General features: G+C 40.3%; 1 protein-coding gene across 1 annotated transcript in view; it reads right to left on the bottom strand.

The window, feature by feature from the left end:
* Positions 1–3606: 3606 nt before the first annotated feature.
* LOC122529776 overlaps positions 3607–21601 on the bottom strand; it is an 87160-nt gene continuing 69165 nt past the window's right edge. The window contains exons 4-6 of the mRNA XM_043656207.1: positions 6548–6732; positions 5810–5941; positions 3607–5329 (exon numbers count right to left, since the gene is read on the bottom strand). Of these exons, the coding sequence (XP_043512142.1) occupies positions 5185–5329; positions 5810–5941; positions 6548–6732 (462 nt within the window). The 3' untranslated portion in view covers positions 3607–5184. The remainder of the gene's footprint in view (positions 5330–5809; positions 5942–6547; positions 6733–21601) is intronic.

Genomic DNA, 21601 nt, shown 5'->3' with positions numbered 1-21601 from the left:
ATAATTTCTGAAAGAGTAGAGTCATTATAAGAGTAGAGTTTGAAATAAAGCAATGCAATAGATACCGTTAGATACTATATCCGTTGGATACAAATTACATAAACTAATTTAATAAATAATAATTTTTTTAGTTTAGGATTTTCAGGTTTAATCCCTTCCGTGTTCATTGTCAGGATCTCATTCACGTGCCCAGGTGCTACTTGAGTGGGTGAAAGACATTGGGCACGATGACCATAGTTTGTAATTTTATAAAACATTTTTCAGCGACTGACAATGCGTTAGCGTATCGTGCGCGACGTATTTTCCGCATGTATGTGTGGTTAGGATGTGGAATTGCGTCGTTTCTATTTATCGTTTGTTCCATTCATTATAAGTTGAAATATTTATGCATTTGAATTTGAAATACGAATTTATTATAATATCTATTAAATACACTGTAATTATATAATTATATATTATTAATTATACTATCAATTATAATAATGATTCCAAATCAACTTACACTTTTAATTTCTGTAGAAGTTATATATATTTTTTCTCAGTCATTAATATCTCACATACAGTTGTAAACATAAACAAATATAAACAAATCACGTTTTACGCAATGGTCGCTAGCTATTGTCAGTCGATTTCAGGAAAATGGTACGTAAATTAGAGTGTGAAAGTTGTGTGTTAAGCTCGGGTGTCGGAGGTGTCCCGGGACGTCCTCTCTAGTTTAGGCCTGCGCCTGAGTGGTATGTGTGAGAACCGTGGAGTGAATGTGTTGGTGTGCCTGTTTTGCCATTTTTTAAATATAGGTCGACTGATTAGGATAGGTAGCTTACTTTCTGGCATGCCTGTGTTTAATTATAAGTAGGTAGGGCCGGGCAGGTTGGCACAGTCTCTGGTCGCGTGTCCCTTTTTCGCGTGTCCAACCTNCTAATTTGAAAAATCGACAGTGAAATTGGTACAAATTGAGCATGCCATTTGTTTCTGGTTTTACTCTTCGATTTTTCGAATTTAGTATCGCGGTCGCGGTCGTGGTTAGGTCGCGAGTAGGTCCCGAAACGAACGTTTATATAGGCATTGCTCGAGCACGCACGTGCGAACGGACAACGATCACCATGATCGTTGATCGTCCATGTGTAATTCAATTAGCTGCCGCGATTTATCTTTTTAGTTCACCTTTATAAGTTATTTTTTGGTTTGCGATTAGAAAGACTCGAGCTAAATGTAAGTTTCAACGGGCATTGCGCTCGAAAAAAGAAGGGGCTAGAAGCCGAAGAGGCCCGGCAAATTGCCACGAAGAGGGTCACAACAAATGGTTTCTCATTCTCTGGATCATTTAAATGATTTCATAAAATGGGAGGTCATTCTCGTTACTACTTTGTCACTATGCTCTTTTAGTATTTGTAGTTGTATTTTTTTTTCTTCTTCATCATCGTTCATCGTCATTTTGGGCAAATCGCGATGTTTCTAGTGTCGCGAAAGACTGATTACGGGTTGAATTAGAGTTGCGAAATAGTTTCGAGTCTATTTATTAGTGTTGCGAAAAATTGATTACGGTTTAAATTAGAGTTGCAAAGAAATGATAATCGCGTTTGCTTTAGAGTTGCGAATTATGATACCGCGATTGTTTTTCATTGTTTTTCTGATATTCAAAATACTTTAGTTAATTTTTTCTTATAATAGCTTTTATATATTTTATGTTGATAATAATTTTCATTGAATTTGGTTTTAGAGTTGGTGTTGCGACATTATTTCATCGCGATTTCAATTATTTTTACTCTTAGTGTTGCGATATTGTTCCTTCGCGATTTCCAATTAGTTTTTCTTTAATTATTAGTGTTGCGATAATGAATAAACGCGTTTTTGTTTTGAAGTAGCGTTGCGTTTATGAAATGCCTAAATTTTTCCACTGGATTCGTGGAAAGTTATTCCTGTTCCTGGATCACTTGATGCAGCTATAAGAGCTGTACAAAGGTGGTCGTTCATCAGCAGATCTTCAGCATGGTTAGGTGGTTAGGACGCGTCGCAATTAGTGTTGCGTATTTCTAAATATGATAGATTAATAGCATTGCGTACTTACTTTCGGGAATTTTAAATATGACGAAGCACTCCTCGCGTTTGACTTTAAAAATTTCCTGTTTCACAATGCTAGTGAATTAGTATTGCAAAACAAGATACAGTTTGTTGTCCGGATTTATATCGAATGTAGATTTGACAATAGCCTTTCTGGTTATTGTATTGAGTAGGAAATGTTCTTTTAGTAGCTTTTCTTTAGTAGCTGGCTACTGTATCGCGATTTCTTTTTCAGTGGCCTTTCTGGTTACTGTATTAACTTTTCTTTTTCAGCACTCCTTACCACTGCGTTTATTACCATTATTACTAAAATATTGTTAAGAAATATATATTTTTTATTAGCTATAACTTCGGTAAATTTTATAAATTTAATATATTCCCAATATAAAAAAAGTGTAAGATTTTGTGTTTCATATATAAAATGAAGTGAGAAAGGTATTGCAACAATTAAATATTTAAATATTACAAATTTCAAACACTTTTTTACAAAATAATTAAATCGATAGTATTATACTTTGTAGGATATTAGCTTATTTTTGAAATATGAGTTAGTATCCAATATATTGTTATTGGAGTCATTAGTAAGGATTGTTCGTTATCAGAGTTATTTTTTTATCATTTTCTTTTATTACTTCTATTCTAAATTTTTCAATAAAGTAGAATTTTATAAATATTCGAATTTCGTATTAGTAGAATAAGCAAGATTTATTAATATAAAAAAATGAAGTGCAAATAGAGTAATATTAAATATAACAGTTTCTTACAATATTTTAGAATATTAATGATGTATCTAGTGAGAGAGGCAGTGTTTATTAATATAGCTACCAGATGGTGATAGTGTGTCTTCTAGCAGTTTGACACGCTTTTTGTACATAAAATGTAATTTGGTTGTTTTGCGATTGAAGTGTTCGAGTGAAAGTATTGTTACTGATAAAGATGGATATTAATATCGATAGATAAGAATTATTATGAGGATATATAGAAAAATATACAGGGTGATTCTTAAATGAATATTTCGAGTGACAAATCTGGACATTAAAATACATTAAAACTGTCGTATGAATCTTTAAACAATCGTGTCTTATATGTTTGAGTTATAGATAATTGAAAAAAAAATCACAATACTGCATGTCTTAGCATCTACGTTCGCTCGGAAATACAAAGTATTTCTCGAATAGTCTTAAATTCATTCTGAATCCTTTCTTGTATATCGTATCCATTTCAACACACAGTAGATTTTAAATTACATCAAATCTATTCAATACACGATAAATTCTAAATTACATCAAAAATAAAAATTTGAAGAATCAAGCTTTGTTTAATTTACTAAGGGACACGATGGACCCAATCATCAATAACTCTTACGTACGTAAGACTTAGATTCATAAATGTTTTTACTTATTTCATCGTGCAAATTCATCGCCCAAAGTATGGGCACGTATTTAAGAATCAGCTTGCATAGAAGAAATTGTTCGAATAACGTGAAGCTCCATGAAATTCAGTTCGAAGGTAGACATTCGAATAACGTGAAGCTCCATGAAATTCAGTTTGAAGGTAAATTGCGATTTTATTGAAACAATGCTCGTGGATTTCTTTACAACTGTGCTGTTTGATTTATTGCCTACGTTTATATGCATCTTCTAGAATTGGTAGCGAGTACAATAGTAAGCTAAATATCGAACGGCGTTCTGTACATTCTCGCAATTAATGATAAAATATTCGGCACAAAAAAAAAAAAACCGCCGCCCTTAATTTTAATCGTGTACATTCGACTATAGACGAAGCTTGAAAAATTGAATCGCCAATTGCGCGGGAGATCTGAACGTCACCTGAATGCCATCTGTGTGAATACCGATGCTAATGACAATTTAAAATCGTCGGTTGAGATGAACGCGCGTAAAAATTCCGGGAGTGAAAATTGGTGCAAGTGAAATTGCAATCTATTCCCGAGTGTACACGATGTCTTCATCAGCTCATGAATGCTGAATCAGCGGTCAATTCATTTCACGATCAAGTCGGCTACTACGTACATACACACTATAATAAAGTATATAAAAGCGTACAAAACACGTTTAGGGAAATATTCATGGCTCGAACAATACGTCAAACCAGTCGTACTTCATTTTCTCGTATACTTCGAAGCTCCGCCGTTTGTACAGGTTAGCGGAGAGATATTCGTTCTGTGTTCGTATTATTATTCGTTTCCTTTGCTTCTTCGTGTCGATTTACTCTTTTACAAAACGCGCATAAACACAATCGAGCACGGATGCCACGTTATGGCACGATTTTTAAACGTCCTCGTAAGAACGCACGAGTACACTGGCGGGTTCACGTTATTCACATTTTTCACAGTTACTTCTCGCGTTTTCCGTTTCGCTTCGCTTTGGTATATCGACTCCGCATGGTTGATCGACTGTCTTGATCTATCAAACTCTTAAGGAGAATCGTCTGGTACTGGGCAGCAGGATCTCAGACTAGGCTCGTGGTCCTGTGACAATCGAGTCTTTTATCACCAATTTCTAAATTGACACCGCAAGCTCCATTGGCATTCATCGGGAGTAATCTCTTTCAGATCTACGAAACTCCAGCGACAGCTGGACAAAATTCGTTAATTGCAATCAGTCTCTTTTGATTCTTGAACAACGTCTAGATCAAGATTCCAATATATTGCAAACAAATACACTAGCACCTCCTCCAATGTCGTAACTTGACTGTCCGAGGAATCGATGAAGAGGCAGTTAATATCAAAACATATAATTTTCCGAGGTGACTCGAATCACCCAGTCGAAGAGCGTTTCGTTAAGGCGTTATACTGTCACTATATGCAATCATCGATTTGCGATCGAGTTCATGTTGATTCACGGTAATAGAAAAAAAAAAAAAAAAAGAAGGAAAGAATATAGGTGGACGTTGAAAGTAGCAGAATACATTTATATATAACTGCTTCGCGGGATACATATACATATATCAAGTCTTTCGTAAAGGCACTTGGAAAGAAAATGGCACCATTCGTCATACGTCGCGCGTGTTCCACGCACTCTCGGCCTCTTCGTTCTTCCTTCTCCTCCTCTTCGGGGGATTTTTTTTTTCACTGACACTTGCTCTCGTTGTCCTTTCGCCTGTCTAGCTTCTGTATCGATGGTTCAAGTTGGTGTGGTAATTGGCGATCGCGTCGAATTTGTCTTTCTTCCGAGGACATTTACCTTGCCGCCTCATGTATTCACCGAACTCGCAGGTAGGCGTCGCGCACTCCTCGTTTTGAATGCATCTGCAAATTGACGTGATACGATCGCTGATAAAGGTCGGATAAAAAAAAGTTATGTGTATTATTAACCAGTGTTTACACCCTGAGCGAAATTTCAGTCGTATATTTTTTGAAAGTACATTTTCGTTTTTCCTGAAAAATCTTTTAAACGTTTGACCCAAAAACTGATTGTGTAACATATTTATTTATTTATTCTATGGGAAAAAGTTGGAGAACGTTATTGAAAAAAAACAAAGCAGAAGGCATATAATATGCAAACACAGAGAGAAGAAGGAAGAAAATTCTGCAACTTTTACAAAAGTAAAGACTTCATTAAGTAGTTCAAAATTTATTTACATTTTTCGAAAGCTTAGGATGATAAACAGAATTAAATCTGAATATGGTTGACTCAACTTTCGATGATACGCTTGCGCACATAATATTTATAATATTATGGAATTTAATTACGAAGACTTGTAAAAGTAATTTGAAAGTATCACTTACAATCTATCAGCGAGAGAGAAATATCCTTTTCCTCGTTTGATCTTGATGCAGTTTTGATGAGTCTCGAAACAGGTGCATTGGCACACGCCCTCGGACGTCATCCTCGGTGTGAATTCTGAAGGACACCGGCATCTGATCAATTAAAAATCACAGATTATTGATTTGTAATCTCACTCGATAGTCTATATATTAGCTGTACAAATAAGTTTTAAAGTGTTTCTTTCGAGTAACGTAGTATAACTCTTATTAAAAACACAGGCATTCGCCCGCTCTTTTGTCATTTTATGAATAGTATTAAAAATGACAATTCATTTGGCAATACTGTAAAAAATAGCCGAAAAATTAAGCAGTTTGAAGCGAGAAAGTATTTATTCGTCGCTGTATGAGTTTCATAGAGAAGAAAGAGCTAGAAAAGCATATGAATCGATTCTATCCTTGGGAATGATATCGTGTCTAAAAGCACGTGCACGTTTCGGTTTGAACGGTTTAAAGACGGTGATTTCGATGTTAGCGGTCGTAAACATAGCGGTGACCTTATCAAGATTAAAACTAAGATTTATAACTATTATAATTGAACCAAATAAAAGTAAAAAACAAAAACTCGTAGGATAACAACTGCGTTTTTTAATAGAGGGTGGAGTGAAAAGCATAGGCACGAGCAGTAGGACGTTCGTATCGATTCGTTTCGATCGGAAGGTGATCGATGCAGGTGTACGAGGACGTAGGGCATGAACTTACGGCTTTCTCGGCTGTGCCCTTCTCATGTTTTGAGGTTGCGGGGAGGGCTGATGATGCCTGTAGACTCTCTGCTCGGATGGTTTCTCGTTGCTCGTGTCGTATTCCGTCCTCTCTCGGCACTCGCATTCCGTGTGGTTGTAGAAAGACAGCTTTTCCACCACGCTGCTGCCGCCCACGTTCGTCGTCTGCAAGAAAAACCGGCGACGGATCGTTATTATTATTATCATCATCATCCCGCGTCCTCCAATAACGCGAGAGTCGACTCGAGAAGAAAATCGCGGCCCGCTTGAAAAACCAACGCAAAGAGCGCTTGGTGTCGTATCGCGTCGATTTTAATTGAGTTCAATTAATCTTAGTCGGCTGAGTAACTGGCTGACTGGCTGGCTGATCTAAAGTGGGTCCACTCGGTTTGCCGATGGTTGAGCCAACGGAAAGGGGTTATCCGTAATCGCGGGGCCACACGTAGCCAACTCTTCCAATCGACACTAATTACCCTCGGTTGCTATTTTTACGAGCAACGATTTCCAGGCTCGTTCCTCGAACGATTTCATGGAATCGGGACGCGGATTCGTATGAAATACATAGTAGACGCGTGTCGAAAGAAAGAACATTTTGAAAGCGGGACCGTGGAAAAGTTGGTGTCTCGCTTAGAGCGTTAATTACCGGCTACCTGGAGCGACGCGACCGGAATTCGCCAGCAGCTGATAAGTCTACTCGCGCATATCAATCAGCCGGCCAGCGTCTCTTCATCCTGGTATCGGGAATGCTGGATAGAAAGCTCGTAAATCGCGGAGGAAACGAAACGTAGTACAGAAGAGAATACAGATTAGCACGACTGCGTTTTAGAACGCACCTGGCCCGAAAGGAGCGCAACGTGGCCGGGTTTTAATCGACGAGCGTCGTTTATGATTGTTGGCAAGGATCGCGAATCGTGCGCGTAATTGATCGTGTTAAGTGGATCGTAGGATCGTGGCCGGGATCGATGACAATAGGCTAGCGGAACGAAATGCCGCGATCCCGTGTCCAAGGGCAGCGTAAAAGATTGTTCAAAATAACAGATAAATTCAATCTGTTTGTTATTTGCGGACAACGAATAAATTAATTAACGTTATTCGTTAACGTTATTAATTAACGTTAAAAGAGTATATTGTATTATCCAAAGAATGCAGCCAAGTACAAAACATAAAAGTCACTAGTCGCTTTAAACATTTTTATTTGTATTATTTGTATTATTCATAATATTTTTTATGCAACGTGTTTACAGTCGAAATAAGAAAAAATGAAATGCACTATACATATAAAATTCTACTATGTGTAGAAGAACTAATTAAGATCGATTTGTTTAAATTTACTTTCAACAGTAATCTCTTTTCGTAGAGATCATCTGAAATTATTTAGTTACGAGAGTGAAACACAGATATATGAATGCGAGTAAGAAATGATAAACGGATCCATAACTGGATAAATTTCCATAAAACTCGAGTAATAAATAACCGAATAACGATTAATCTTAATTAAACATTTATTTGTCGTTCTTGTTCAAATAAAAGTTTATTCGAACTCGCTGTCCAAGGGTAGCGACAACAGTTGGTCTCTGGTGGTTTCATCGATAGGATTCCGCAGGTAGGCGCGGTGATCACGACGTTTTGCCTCAACGTCAATCAGTGCAACGCGCCGCCGCGATCAAAGGTCGAGGGAGAATCAACGACAGACGGATCGCTTACGCAATCGCTAATTGCTGGGAATTTCAGAGTCGCTCGTGACATCGTGTTGCTCAAGTCTCGTCCAGCCCGTCGATCGTTCGTTCGACGTGTCTTTATTACGCGTTGTTACGTGGGCAAAGAGAAATATCACCGACACCGATTGGTAACGAGAATGAAACGCACTTTATAATCGTGCATGTAGAACCGCGAGATTTAACGACCGGAGAGGCGAATAAATACTTCGGATCGAGGATATATAAAAGTCAACGGGTTGCTAATACGGGCTGGAAATACGAGGAGGTTCATTTTATCGAATGTTAATGTTATTCGTGGCTAATGTACTTGGAAAGTAGTATGTCTGAAATGGACGAGCGTTCGGAGAAATCGGTGGATCGATTGTCTTCGATAAACCGGTGAACGTAAAGGTAACGCTGGACGTTTCCGTGGATCGAATAATAAAGAAACACGGTGGACAAATTGCTCCGCGGAGTAACGCGATTCTCCTCCGGTCGGTCTCTTGTCCGTTTCACAAAGCGCAAAGATCTTACTGGATCTCTGTAATACGAACTGCGCTCGTGCGCTGCGTACTCTGTCAAGACGATGCGCCAGGATTGAGATTCGCGATCGGCCCTGACGGATAGCCTGGCCGAGAGATCGTGGTCATAAATTTTACGCCACAGTGGCGTACCTAGCCTCTTATCCCTCGAGGCGTCTCGTTCCGCTCGAAACTGGGATAGCAACGTTGAAACCACCGATAGGATTATGGATTTATTCTTTCGTCGAATCTCGACGAAATTATCCCGCGGGCGTGTTGTTTCTCTACGAAATTTGCGTAGGGCGAAAAGATCGTCGCAAGATCGAGGGACGACGACGTTGGGTCGACGCCATTGTTGCATCGTTTTATCTCCTGGGCAACAGTCATGGTGGCCCCCATAGCGTTTTCTCGCGGCGCGTACATCCGTCCTGAATTTTTGCATATTTTTTGCATGATCCGCCGACGAAAAATCGAGCGTGAATAATGCACTTCCGGCCACGGCCCGGAGTGGGCCGGCTGCCTTCGTAAAGGGAGCCGCGAACAATGTCCCCATGGGGTGAGACGAGATACCGAATGTGCACGCCCATACAACGTACAAAGTCGACTCGAGCTCGTCCCCGATGGTGATCGAGTTCATGTTCGACCTTTTGTACCGCGCGACCTCTTTGCTTATGAACGTATGCATATCTCCATTACGAGTTCCCCTTCGCGAACATTCCGAGTCAAGAACTCTAGTCGACGCTATGTTGCTCGAACTTCACAATTTTCATTTTCATCTCATTCTCATTCACGGGTAGTGAACGAAGATTATTTAATGTGCAGTAGAAGACAGACAGTTATTAGCCGAATAACTTGGTGCGAAAATAATTGCAAACAGCAAAGGGTCAGCAAACATCGCGGAAAAGCTTAATAACTAGATCTAGATTTTTTACTGTGATGAAACGAGTGTGAGCGTGAATTTGAAGATTACAAGCGATGTCGAAGGAAGATAAACGCGTGGGAGGAGACGCGAGCCATTCAGGAAGATTCCTCCACGATTCTTTTCTCCTCGAATTCCCTCCCTCGAACACGCGTTTTCACGCGGAGATAGAAATTCGAACGTTGTCGCGAGCGTAGGAGGCGAAGGTGTAGAATTCTCTCGACGAACGACAGCCGGAATGATCTTGACAAGGACAAATAGATTGGAGGGAAGGAGTGTGCGAGGGCCTCTCTGTTCTCTGCCAGAGAAACGTTACACGTATCGTGGAATTTAATTTGTACGTGCGTTATTTCCCTTCAGCTAGAATCGAGCAGCTGACCGGCCGCCTCGTTAATATTCACCGTATCTCGCTCGGGGCACCAGCTCGTGAATGAAACACGGCAGAAGCGGGCACGAAATCACGTGCATCCCGAGTCTCGGGATCGGTGAACCGTGTCGGCCGCGTCTTCCACTTCGTGCACCGCCCTCTGTGTTTCCAGCAATTTTCGGAATACGAAGGCCCGCCGTTCCGTGACTCGATTCGCGATTCATCGCGAGCCACGAATGAGACATCGGAGCCGCGGCACCGTTGCGAAACGTCCGATTGTATTCCGATGCACTCGTTCGGCGAACTGTTCCCAAGGGGTTGTACTAACTTATACTGCGAGACTCGGTAATTGATTGAGCCTGTGGTAACTGCTCGTTGTTACTGACTAACTGTTCCAAGATTTTACCACCGCTCGCAGCGTGAATGCTTTACGAGCGCGTTTCGCCGGCAGAACGTGAACCACCGAAAGCTTTGGCTCGTTTCAGACCAGACCTGGGCGAAATTTATTTCGAATAATAATTTGCAAGTAAATTTTAGTGATTCCAAATAGAATCTCATCTACTGAACAGATACTTGTTTTATTGATACATGGTCGTGGAGCATAGGTTTAAATTTCTCCTATTGTCATCAAAAAGTCGAGTGATAGCCGTTTCAATTTGTATCAGTAAATAATAAATATAACGATTGGATCTATAAATATATATCTTGTATATAGATATATTATATATAATATATATTTAAATACCAGTTATTTCTATCAAAATCAAATAACAAATAAAGATCCTGGCAAATAGTAAATAATTTATTGGAAATAAATTAATTTAATTTTTATATGAAATACTTATTAATATAATTTCGTTACTTTACAAATAGATTATTTCTGAAAAATAACCTTGAAAAGTAATTTAAGAATAATGTTGCTAGAAAATTTCTCAAAACACCCAGGTCTGTCTCAGACTCGACGCATTCGATCTTCTCGACTTTCTCGATCGAAGAACTCTCTCGATTAAACTCTCGAGATACCTGCCGCCTCCATCGCGAAAGTATCTCGTGGGTGGTCGATCGATCTGCTTGATCGATATTCCTCGGAGATTTGATAAAGGCGATGTGTTTGTTTTATTTTTCTTTTCTTTCCTCTTGAGTAGTACGTAGCCTGTGTTTTCGCATGCAAATATCGCTTTCCTCCACTCACCGGGGGAATACTCATCGCGAGCTTCAATTTCGCGACAGCCGAAAGTCTGCGGGATATATTTTATTTTCTTAGCTGCCAAACTTTTACGCCTGCCAAAACCACTGTTCTAAGGGGACAGGGTTTCATCGTACTTGTAGGTCTCGTCTACAGCTTCGGCTCGGCGTGGGTTGACGAATGTTTTGGCAGACTGCCTGAAAGAAACGTCTTCGCCTCTGTGCCCCGAGTGTTTGTGTACCTTTCGCGATACTCGATATCTTTGAGCACGAGATCTTCGTTGCAGATTCTCGCCGGAGGATTTTATCTGACACTTTTGCAAGGACCGTATTGATGTTTTATCGTTGCATAGAGATAACACTGGCTGTTCCTCGCGTCGCGCCATTGATAATGAATGCGCGGTTCGCAGAATCTTTGCAACTTGTAAATGATTGTTAGACAAACGAGTGATAAGAAATGTTCTTCGAAGATCTCGAAGAGTATATGCTTCTCTTTCATCGGGCCTGGTCGACTAGACTGGTTATATTGTCAACGTTTAAGGAATGTAGTGAAGCTCTTCGTTAGATATCTCACAATTCTCTCTCTTCGTTAAAATCTCGTGCTAAGGCGCGCGTTATCCACGAGCGAATTCGCGAGCGCAAAAGTACCGGAAGTACCGAGCTTCTTGCTAGGAATGCAATTAATGCACGTGCTCCGAGCAATATTATCAAAGGCCGGCTGGACCCGCGTCGTGAACAACTTTCCTTCGTGTTCCGTGATTCAACAAATTCCCGTTTACTCGGGAAGCAAACAGTATACGAATTCTTCGGACTGGTAATTAATTTCCAGCGTTCATCGCAACGATCGTTGAAAGATGAGTTGCCTCGTCACTGCTCCCACGCAGTTGGTAGTTCGAACGATCGATCGTGGGTGTCTTGTACGTGTTTCAAAATCGTTTTTATCTAATCTCTTCAAATCCATCGAACGGGAAAGAAGGAGGAGAATATTCATTTATTCATCGAGAGAACCGAACGTAAAAATAGTATAATAGAATGTCCAATGGTGCAATAGAACGTCACGTTGAAATTTCAGCTTCGAAACGATTTGAAGTTTCTCAATATTGTGAAAAATTTCAATCGCTTTGAATACTTTATCGATTTGATTTCAAAACTCTTGAGAGTCTTCGTTTAGACTAGAGCCTTGAATGTACATATTGAGTCTTGATAGGTACATATTTAATATTTTAAAAGCATTTACACACTTGAGTGTGTATTTTGTAGCGTGAAAATCACTGGTAATCACCTCAAATCTCAGATTTTCTTGACGATAATTTTCGACGACACTTGTGCTTGAGATAATATGTATTGAATACTCGTCTATCCCGATATCAAATATTTATTTGTCAAGATCTTCAAGACTTTCGAGATTCGTAGCAAACCAAACTTTCAATGCTCGAGACTGAAATTGAATTTTCAGTCAGTATCCTATTAAATGAACTTTTGATTATTATATAAACTATTTATTCTCCCTCTTTTATTACCGCAATGTCCAAGACTCATACGGAGGATTTATTGCCTCCAAAGTATTACGTGTTATACATATCTACATACCTAGCGTGTTATTTATACTATGGCTACTTTTATCGTGAGTAGCCAATATCTCGCGTGCCGTTTAAGTCTTCGTTCCTCGTTCGTAAAGCCTTTCATCTTTAACTACCTTTTCCCAGGCAAAATAAATTGGCAAACCCTCGAGGACTTCATTACAGTTCGCTGCAGTCCTCGGTTCGGCGCCAGCAACCGAGGACTGGGAATGAAGACGTTCCACGAGGGATTTTGATCGAGTCGGGATCTATTCGTTAGCGCAAACCGCACGAGCCGTGGCACGGATCGTTTTACACGCACGGCCTGGCATGCGGATTTACCGGCGGCGTTCTTCGTCCCGGCATATTAGCCCGTAGTTCGTAAACTACGAGAGTCGAGTTATATCGTTCGTTGATTGCATTTACAATCTAAATGGTATATCCGCGGTGGTCGTTCCCTCGCCGTGTAACACGCAACACCTGCACGAATCCCGACGCGGACGCGATGAAGTCGCCGTCTGCGATTTATCGCTGTTACATCAACCAATAGGTACTTTGGAAAATTTGTCGAATGCGAGGAGGCGAGCTGAATTATATTAACCTCGTCTGGAAGGAAAGCCTCGGATATCGGGCGACAGATCGAAGATAGTACCGTTGCGTTGTGTCTAGATCCGTATCGCGATATCCATCGTTATAGAACTTATTATTATTATTATTACTATTGTTATCACTGTCACAATTAGTTTTTCAAGTTGATCCCTGGCTTTCGTCCAATTCTAAAATTTCGTTGGACAGGTATTGTTGGGTAGAGTTGAGATATTATTCTCAGTTCGGTGGGTCAAGGAACCTTCAACTAACAATTGAAATCAATTGGACACTAGTTGCGACCTGCTAATACAGCGATAGATCTTTATCGTTCCTTCTTCTGTCGATCTTCGAGGAAAAGAACTTCGATATCGCTCTCGCCGAGTTTTCTCGCTTTCCATTTTTCTGGATTCGTTAACGGTGTCCCGATCTAAATAACAACCACGTGAAAACTCGACTCCACGGCTCGTAAATCGCCGCGATATAACCGGCAGGCTCGCGTACACCGTTTTTCACGGGCACGTGCGAAAGCACTGAGAATGATTTGCATGCGATTATCGATGGGCGTTCCCGTATCCAATCGAGATGCTTATCTCGCCCGCGTTGCATTCAGAAGGCGATTACACGGGAATTAGCGGACCAGCTCGTCGTTGCCTCGGTCGTACGGCTAGTCGCGTCGAAAGTAGCTGCAACCTTGCGTAATCAAGATGTTTCTTTGCACCTTTCACGCAACAGATTTCATGGGTGCAGCGTAAACGACGAGTCGACTCCGCCATCCGATGAGAGTATCGCGCATACATGTAATAGTACCATGCACGCGTGCTATTATATTTTTAAAACAGTTGGCGATTCGATATATTGTTCCTACGTTACTGTGTCGTCGAAATACGTCGGACGATTTCCCAAAGAGGAGACGGCGTCTCAATTTGTTTCCCCCGATGACAGATCACGCGTAATTTTAGTTGTTCCCCGATAAGGCTGCATAAATCAACCTTCTCCCGAGTTGAACGCGGGCAGCGTTCAACCTGTTTCGAACCAGTTGCAGATTCAGATCGCTCGAGGCGGCCGTCGGCCGGCGATAACCATTAACCGACATTGTCAATGAGATCGTTTCGCCTGCGTGGCTGCGTGTTTCCAGCGTGTCTTCACAGTGAAAGCCAGTTTCGGCCACGCTCAACCGCGTGTGTATGTAGCTTTCTTAAATCCCGATCGAGAGGTTGAACAAGAAGCAACGTCGCTGGACAATTACGATTCCTTCGGTGATCATTCTCCGGTCAATTATTTTTTCGAATCGTCTCGTCGTATATCAACCGAGTTACGGAGATATCGGATCGATATCGTGTTGCAGCCGATACACGAGTCTCGCGGCATTTGCATACTCGTGTTGACAATTAACGTCAACGTTGAAAGGCCAGCCGATCTCGCGGCCATTCGCGCAGCTGCGCGCGCGCGCGCGTGTTCCAGCGAAATTCTTCGGGTCAGTTGAAATTCTTTCGCGTACACGAGTTGCGAATAAAATCAGGCGGTCTAGCTTTTTTTTTTTCTTCTTTTTCTCGCGAAACGTTTCAGGCACACGCAGGTGTGTCGGATGTAACGAACGAGAAGCATGCTATCGATCGATTAACGATTCTTACTCCCAGGTGTCGTGCGACAGATAGCGATCGTGACTCGAGTCATGCTGGCTCTCGCAATTCTTCGCGGTGGCGCGAATTAATTAAACGTTAAACCGACGACCGGTTCGCTCATACTCAATCGGTCTGGCATGCGCTTTGAACGATCAAATCTTTCTTTTCTTTTTTTTTTTTTTTTTTTTGTATTATTGCTCGAATACGAATATCCGAGTTTTGTAGATTCAGATACTCAGACGAACGGATATCCAAGTGTCAATTTAGATCCGAGCAACTTTTGAAATATGTACACTGTAAATACACTGGATTTTCATTACTTTCTGCACAAAACAAGAGAATTATATATAGGATTGTTGATGATAAAATTTAATATTTCAAGCAAATATAATTAAATTAATTAAAAAATATATTCCGCAGTGTCTATGCACGAGCCGCCATTGGATTTGAGTATTCGTGTATCTGAACGTGTACTTCTATTTATTCAAAATATACGGGGAAACCGATTTTACAAATTGCATAATCTGAAATAATACTATCAGTTCAGCGCGTAGAATGTATGGTAACGCTAACGGAGATGAAAGTGCATTTTCTATTAGCCAATAACCTGATTACGAAAGATTTGAATTTATTAATACAAATGAACCATAATCGGCATGGTTGCAAATGGTATATCAGCCAAGCCATGTACATATCCTATAAAGGTCAAATCCAGAGTGCTATTACTTGCATAAAAAAAAATCGGGAGACTTAGCAAATTTAGATTTGGACACTCAAATAACTCTTTCTTTTAATACACGACCTCCTCAATTAACGAATGGCGTAAGTTCAAAATTAAAAAAAAAAAAGAGTTTACTACAAAACTAGTAGATACTAATAATACTTGTTTCATTTTCCAATTTAACTTGCGTATATTTTGTTTTATGTCGTGATTAGAGCTCACTTATATGAGGCTTTATTTTTTTGATTATCTTAATATTCAAATGTTGTTAAAACAGAATGTCTCTTAATAATTAGAGCATCTGCTGCTAGCAAACATTTTGCTTCGACATAACATTGGAATATTTATTGCAAGATATAAAGATAGGAATTGTACATCGAGACGTTCCAATTCAAGCGACATTAAAAAGAATTTTTTTCTTAACTAAATTGAATCAACAACAAACTTTCCTTAACAACGGTCCCTTAAAATTTGTTATACAATCTTTCTTCCACGTAATTAATAAAAGTTTAGAATATCGTGTGTGCAGAGACGTTCTGGAGTGACTGTACCTCCGAAGGAATCTTAGACTTATTGTTAGTGTCTTACACAGAAATACTGAATTCTACAAACTAGATCGAGTGCAATAAGAATAGAAAGACAAAGTATACGAGAAGTAAAACAGATGTCTGAGCGGTGGGGATCTTCACGTGTGTATTGCCGGGTTAAGACACTTTACAAGACACTCGAGTGAAACACGGCTTATTAAAACACGGTGTATCGTTAGTCTTAAAGCCTAATGGCCCGAGTGATTTGCACAGTCTGAAGTAGCCGGAAAAGTGGGATCAACCGTGGCACTTGTAGACCGTTTAAACGAGCAACGGTCGATTGATGGCAATTTGTAACACGACTCGATTGTGCATTTCCATGAGGATCGCATGCCACGTTTATCCGCAATCGTGATCGCATCGGTATCGTGTGCACGCGCGGTTAACACAGTAAGAAGCGAAGCGGACGAGCATTTCACCGTTTTTGCGCGATCACGATTGTGGAATGCAGACTGGCACTGCGCGCCCCGATGTATCGACGTATGTATTCGAACACGTGAAACAGCATCGCGTCACAACCAAGTCTAGAAATTAGCGGGGCACCTGGAACCCTCGCCTCGACATGATCGATATCGAAACATCTACTTGTTCTATTTCATCTTTTGTTGATCTTTTGTTATGGACTCTTACATCCGTGGGAGATTAGTTCCAAGATATCAAGTTCTAAGATATCAATGTTCATGAATAGCAGCGAATCATGTTATATACGTACATTTTTTTAAAATTATGATATAACTAATATTATTGCGAAGAATGTGTTTTTTAAAATTGTCACTATAGTTGTTCTGGGTCGATCGGAAACACTTACACGCTTACGTATATTATGTATACGTATTTTTTAGTCATTTTTTAAAATTTAAAGCTACGAATATATATATATACGCATATTTCTCGTCCACATTTGCACGTGTCTTTTGCATATTTCACGTGGATAAAAGTCCGCATTCCAGTGATAAGAATCGAGAAAAGCGCGGGTGAGACAGTTGCGCGAGAGAAAGTCGAACGGAGCATACTGTTCATTTCCCTCGGTCCACCGAGAGTCAAACTGAAATCGATAAACTCCGGATTAAGGAATTTGGATTTGAAAGTCAATCGACTCGTTCGACGTGGGACCAGTTTTTGCGAACGGGAAGAAAGGACGAAAAGAGGGAGGAAGAGGTGGGGAGAGCGTTCGAAACCGCGAGAAGCCGATCGCAAACGTTCCCGGTCTCGTCGCGATCGATCTTTCGCGTGTCTGCGACAATTTGTCGGCAGCGCGAAGACGAGGGACCGACCCTCGCTATGAATGCTAAATCCAGCCGGTTGAACCAGCACAAGTTTCTCAAGCTTGCAATGCTCGAGCATCGACACATCTCGCCTTCGTAGCCTTTGGAGGGATTATTTCGCTAATTCCTCAGCTTGTTCACGGTATTTACCCGTCATCCTGTTTCCTCTTCGATACGTTTCTGTAGCCATAACAAGAACTTCGTAGAAGCAGGATCTGTCTCTTGACGGCAGCGTCGGTCTATAAGCTAGACGTGTCATCGCGTTATCGTTAGTTTATTTCACACGCCACCACGGATCACGTTATCGTTCGTGAGCTTGATACTTTGACGCAGAGGCTGTGTTATGAAGTAATTGCTAATCGATAGCAGAGCTACTCAAAATTTTTGAAATATTTCTGTGAATTTCGTTACTCGACGGTATTATAATTCGCAGACTAAAAGGGAAACAATTTGTCCAAAGATGAGATATTCATTCATAAGTAAAATCACTATTTTATAACGAGTCTCATAGCAAGTTTACTTGACGAAGGATCAAAGTTAAGGGTTATTTAAAAAGCGTTCTTAAAAAAATTCTGTTCGAACTTATACACTTTTTGTATAAAAAGAATATCTGTTTCTGCTCAGAATTTTTATAGAAAGAAGTGTTACACTTCTTTTGAATAGCGTTCTAATGGAACAGATATTTTAGAATTTGTTTATGTTATTTAATTATAATTAATTATACAAAAGTTCCATAGGAAAGCTATTTAAGAACATTTGATTAAAAATCCATTCTTACATTCATACGAGTATTACTCATTGAATTATACATTCAGTGAGATATTGAGAACAGATATTGAGAACATTTTTTAACACTGATGAACAAATTATCCGTATTATTCCTCGGAAAAAATTTTTATTTTACAAGTTCTATTGTATCTGAAACTTTTTAAGAGTTTTCAAAAAGAGTTTATTTGTCTGTTCTCATCGGGACTTGCAATGTGAGAACATTTTTTTAAAAAAACAATGTATACTACTTTGTATCTTCTGTTTTGTGGAGTTAATCGATTTGACATGCGAGCTACTTGGAATGTTAAAAAGTTCAAGTGACAAAAACCGACGTAAGGAGAAAGAGTCGTACTTGTTACACCCACCGACGTAAATATGCTAAATACACATGAACGGAGACACTGATACCTCGAATAGATCGAATTCTCGATAGGGAGGCCATGGTACCGGAAGCGTAGACGACGCGGCGCGACGATAAATCAGTCGAAAAGCAGGGAACAAGTTCTCTCAAGAGAAACGTAGCGGATCGTTGGGACGATTTGCCACGCGACGAGGTTTTTGAACGAAACGGAGAGCAGAGAGTTACGTGTAAATCGAGCTCGATCGAGATTTCGCAGGTCGTGCAGCGAACGAGACTCGCGCGGGAACACCGGACCAGGCCATCGAGGAGGATCTAATTACAGGGCTCCGCTTCTTGCCGTAATTAATCGCTACGACCCGGAAGATTTATGTCCAGCTCGCGTATAGATCGTCTTCCCTTGTTTCCCGTGGTCGCCGACCACTGTTTGTCTTTCGATCGACTAAAATCGCTCGCGACGACGTCCGATTTCAACGTCGTTGAACGCACGATCACTCGAATTATCCGAAATTACCGGCCTCAGCGTTAATTAAGGATAATTTTCTTTGATAGCGTAAGTGTAGTAGTAACAAATGTGAATCAGAGTACAAATAATCGTATAATTAAATTATAATTGGTTACACGCGAAAGTGGTATCATATAGTGACATTGAGTGTTAATCGCAAGCGGAAAAGACCTACAGGTATAGAAAATCCTGTACAAGTCCGCGGAAAGTTTTCTTCGGCATCTGGCGAAAACGATAGAAAGCGAACATAAACGCGTGAACGATCGAAATAGAGTCGGAAGAAGGAACGACGATGCAACGACGATGGAGTGAAGATTTTCTTGGAGTTTGCGCAGAACGTCGCGCTCGAACCGGCGCGGCTGGTAACAACGCGTTAATATTAGCGACGCTGGAATCCCGGCGAAGAGGGTGATCGCTCCAACTGCCAGAGGGACAATGAATTTCCGGTTAGCTTTGTACGTCCGAGTCTAGCGACAATGTCCTCATTGTCCTGCGTGGCTTGCATAAAGATGCGCGGCCGTGCCGCGGTTCTCTTTCCCTTTGTCTTATAAATTACAAGTTAGCCTTGGGATCTCGCCCTAACCGTGAAACGCGGATCTTCACCGATCGAAATGCCGCGAATCGATGAACGTCTCGCGAGATTCGTTCCTACGAACTTGGGGCAAAGAGTAAATTCGGTTCGCGGCGTAGTTGACTATTACAGTGTGCGTGTTATTTAATTATTTCATTTCAAATAAGTCTAGAATAGAACTTTTTGTTTTTCACTCGAGGAGTCCTTGAATAAGATCTGCGTGAATCTTACATCCTATTGAATAGAAATTTAAACTATTTATTGATAATCAGAATGTGAAAATTTAACTATATCTCTTGTCATTACAGGCATTAATCTTTTCGATATCAGGAAGAAAATTGCGATAAATAATTTAAAAAGAATGAGGTTTAAATCACGATTAACGGAATCAAATTACTTGAAGTTGGCGAAATTCGAACCGCGAGTCGATTAAGTCAGTTGTCGCGATGTCGTATTCGCTTTGCTTGTTTTATTTTCACAGTCAGCGAAATAGTCAGCTACACCGTAACCTAAATCTGCTCGTTGTATTTTTAGCTTTAACGTAGCTAATAAACTCTTGCGTAGCTAATGATTATCTGCTGCAAGAGTTTTCGTTACCTGCGAATGAAAATAATAATAATAACATAAAATAGGGGAAAAAAGTAGAATATAAATGGGCCACCATTTAATGAAAAATGATTGAGATATCGATCGACCGTCGCGATACATACTTCAATGAAAACAGCCAGTGCGTTCGTGTGAATGGAAACGTTTCTATATCTATTCTTCCATCGATTGTTGCACAATCGTCTTCACGTGTTACAAACGTATCGAGTTGTTCCTCGCGCCACCATTTCTCTGCCGATTGGTCAATCTCGTCTATCGATTTCAGGCTCGTTAATCTGCGTGTAATCTTGTTACGAATTGAAAAACGATCCGTGTCGCGAAATTGAAAGGGCGCGGCTCGTGTGAAACGGGAATGTCTTTAAACGTGTAAAACCACCAGCGTCGTAAACTATTCACGAGACTGTAGCTCATTCGATAGTCTTTATTTGAACATTTCTGTCAGAAATAACTTCAGACTGTAATAGCATATCTTTTCTCGCTATTGCTGGCAACAGCAACGGACAAATGTACATAAGTCGATTACAGACACGTGATTACGCGAACGTGAGAGGTTATTAACCTTTTAACTGGCGAGGCAACTTACCGAAAAGCGCATTTTGCACGAGTCGTGACAAACGAATTACGACGAGTTAATTCGCCATGAGCAGAATAAATACGAGATGACATAATTTACGTTTTACGCGAAACGAAAGTGGAAGATGTCGTGCCAGCATAGTAACAAAGTACCAAAGAAACAAATAAGTAAATTTCTAGCCTTTGGTTTTCAATATTTCGTGTTTTTTTTTTTTCTTTAATGAAACGTAAATAAAAGAAATGTTAGATCTGATATTCCTCAGTTAGAAGATGTAAAGAACACGTAAAGGACAACGAAAATTAGGAAAAAAAAAAAAGGAAACAAATGTATCAAGTTTAAATTTATAGATAACGTCTTCAGAGTTCCTCGTTAACTCGTCTTGCGCGCTGGAGGAGTATTTTCCAATGACGAATTAACCCGTCATTCCCGGTTAAAACGTTGATATCACGAGGATAATGGATCGAACAATCGAGAACGAAGTAGGTTATGGTTCTCTTGGGGTAAAATAGATAGGTTTCGTGCACGAGAGGATTGGGATGGCGTCGAGACTAGCCTCGACGGGCTCGTTAAAGCGACTCGGCCCTCCGGCAGTTCGTGTTCACTTTCTGGACATTCGAAGGT

Source organism: Frieseomelitta varia, unplaced genomic scaffold (assembly GCF_011392965.1).
Source record: "Frieseomelitta varia isolate USP_RPSP 00005682 unplaced genomic scaffold, Fvar_1.2 scaffold_308, whole genome shotgun sequence".
Taxonomy (NCBI): Eukaryota; Metazoa; Arthropoda; class Insecta; order Hymenoptera; family Apidae; genus Frieseomelitta; species Frieseomelitta varia.
This window is presented reverse-complemented; position numbering and strand designations above follow the sequence as displayed.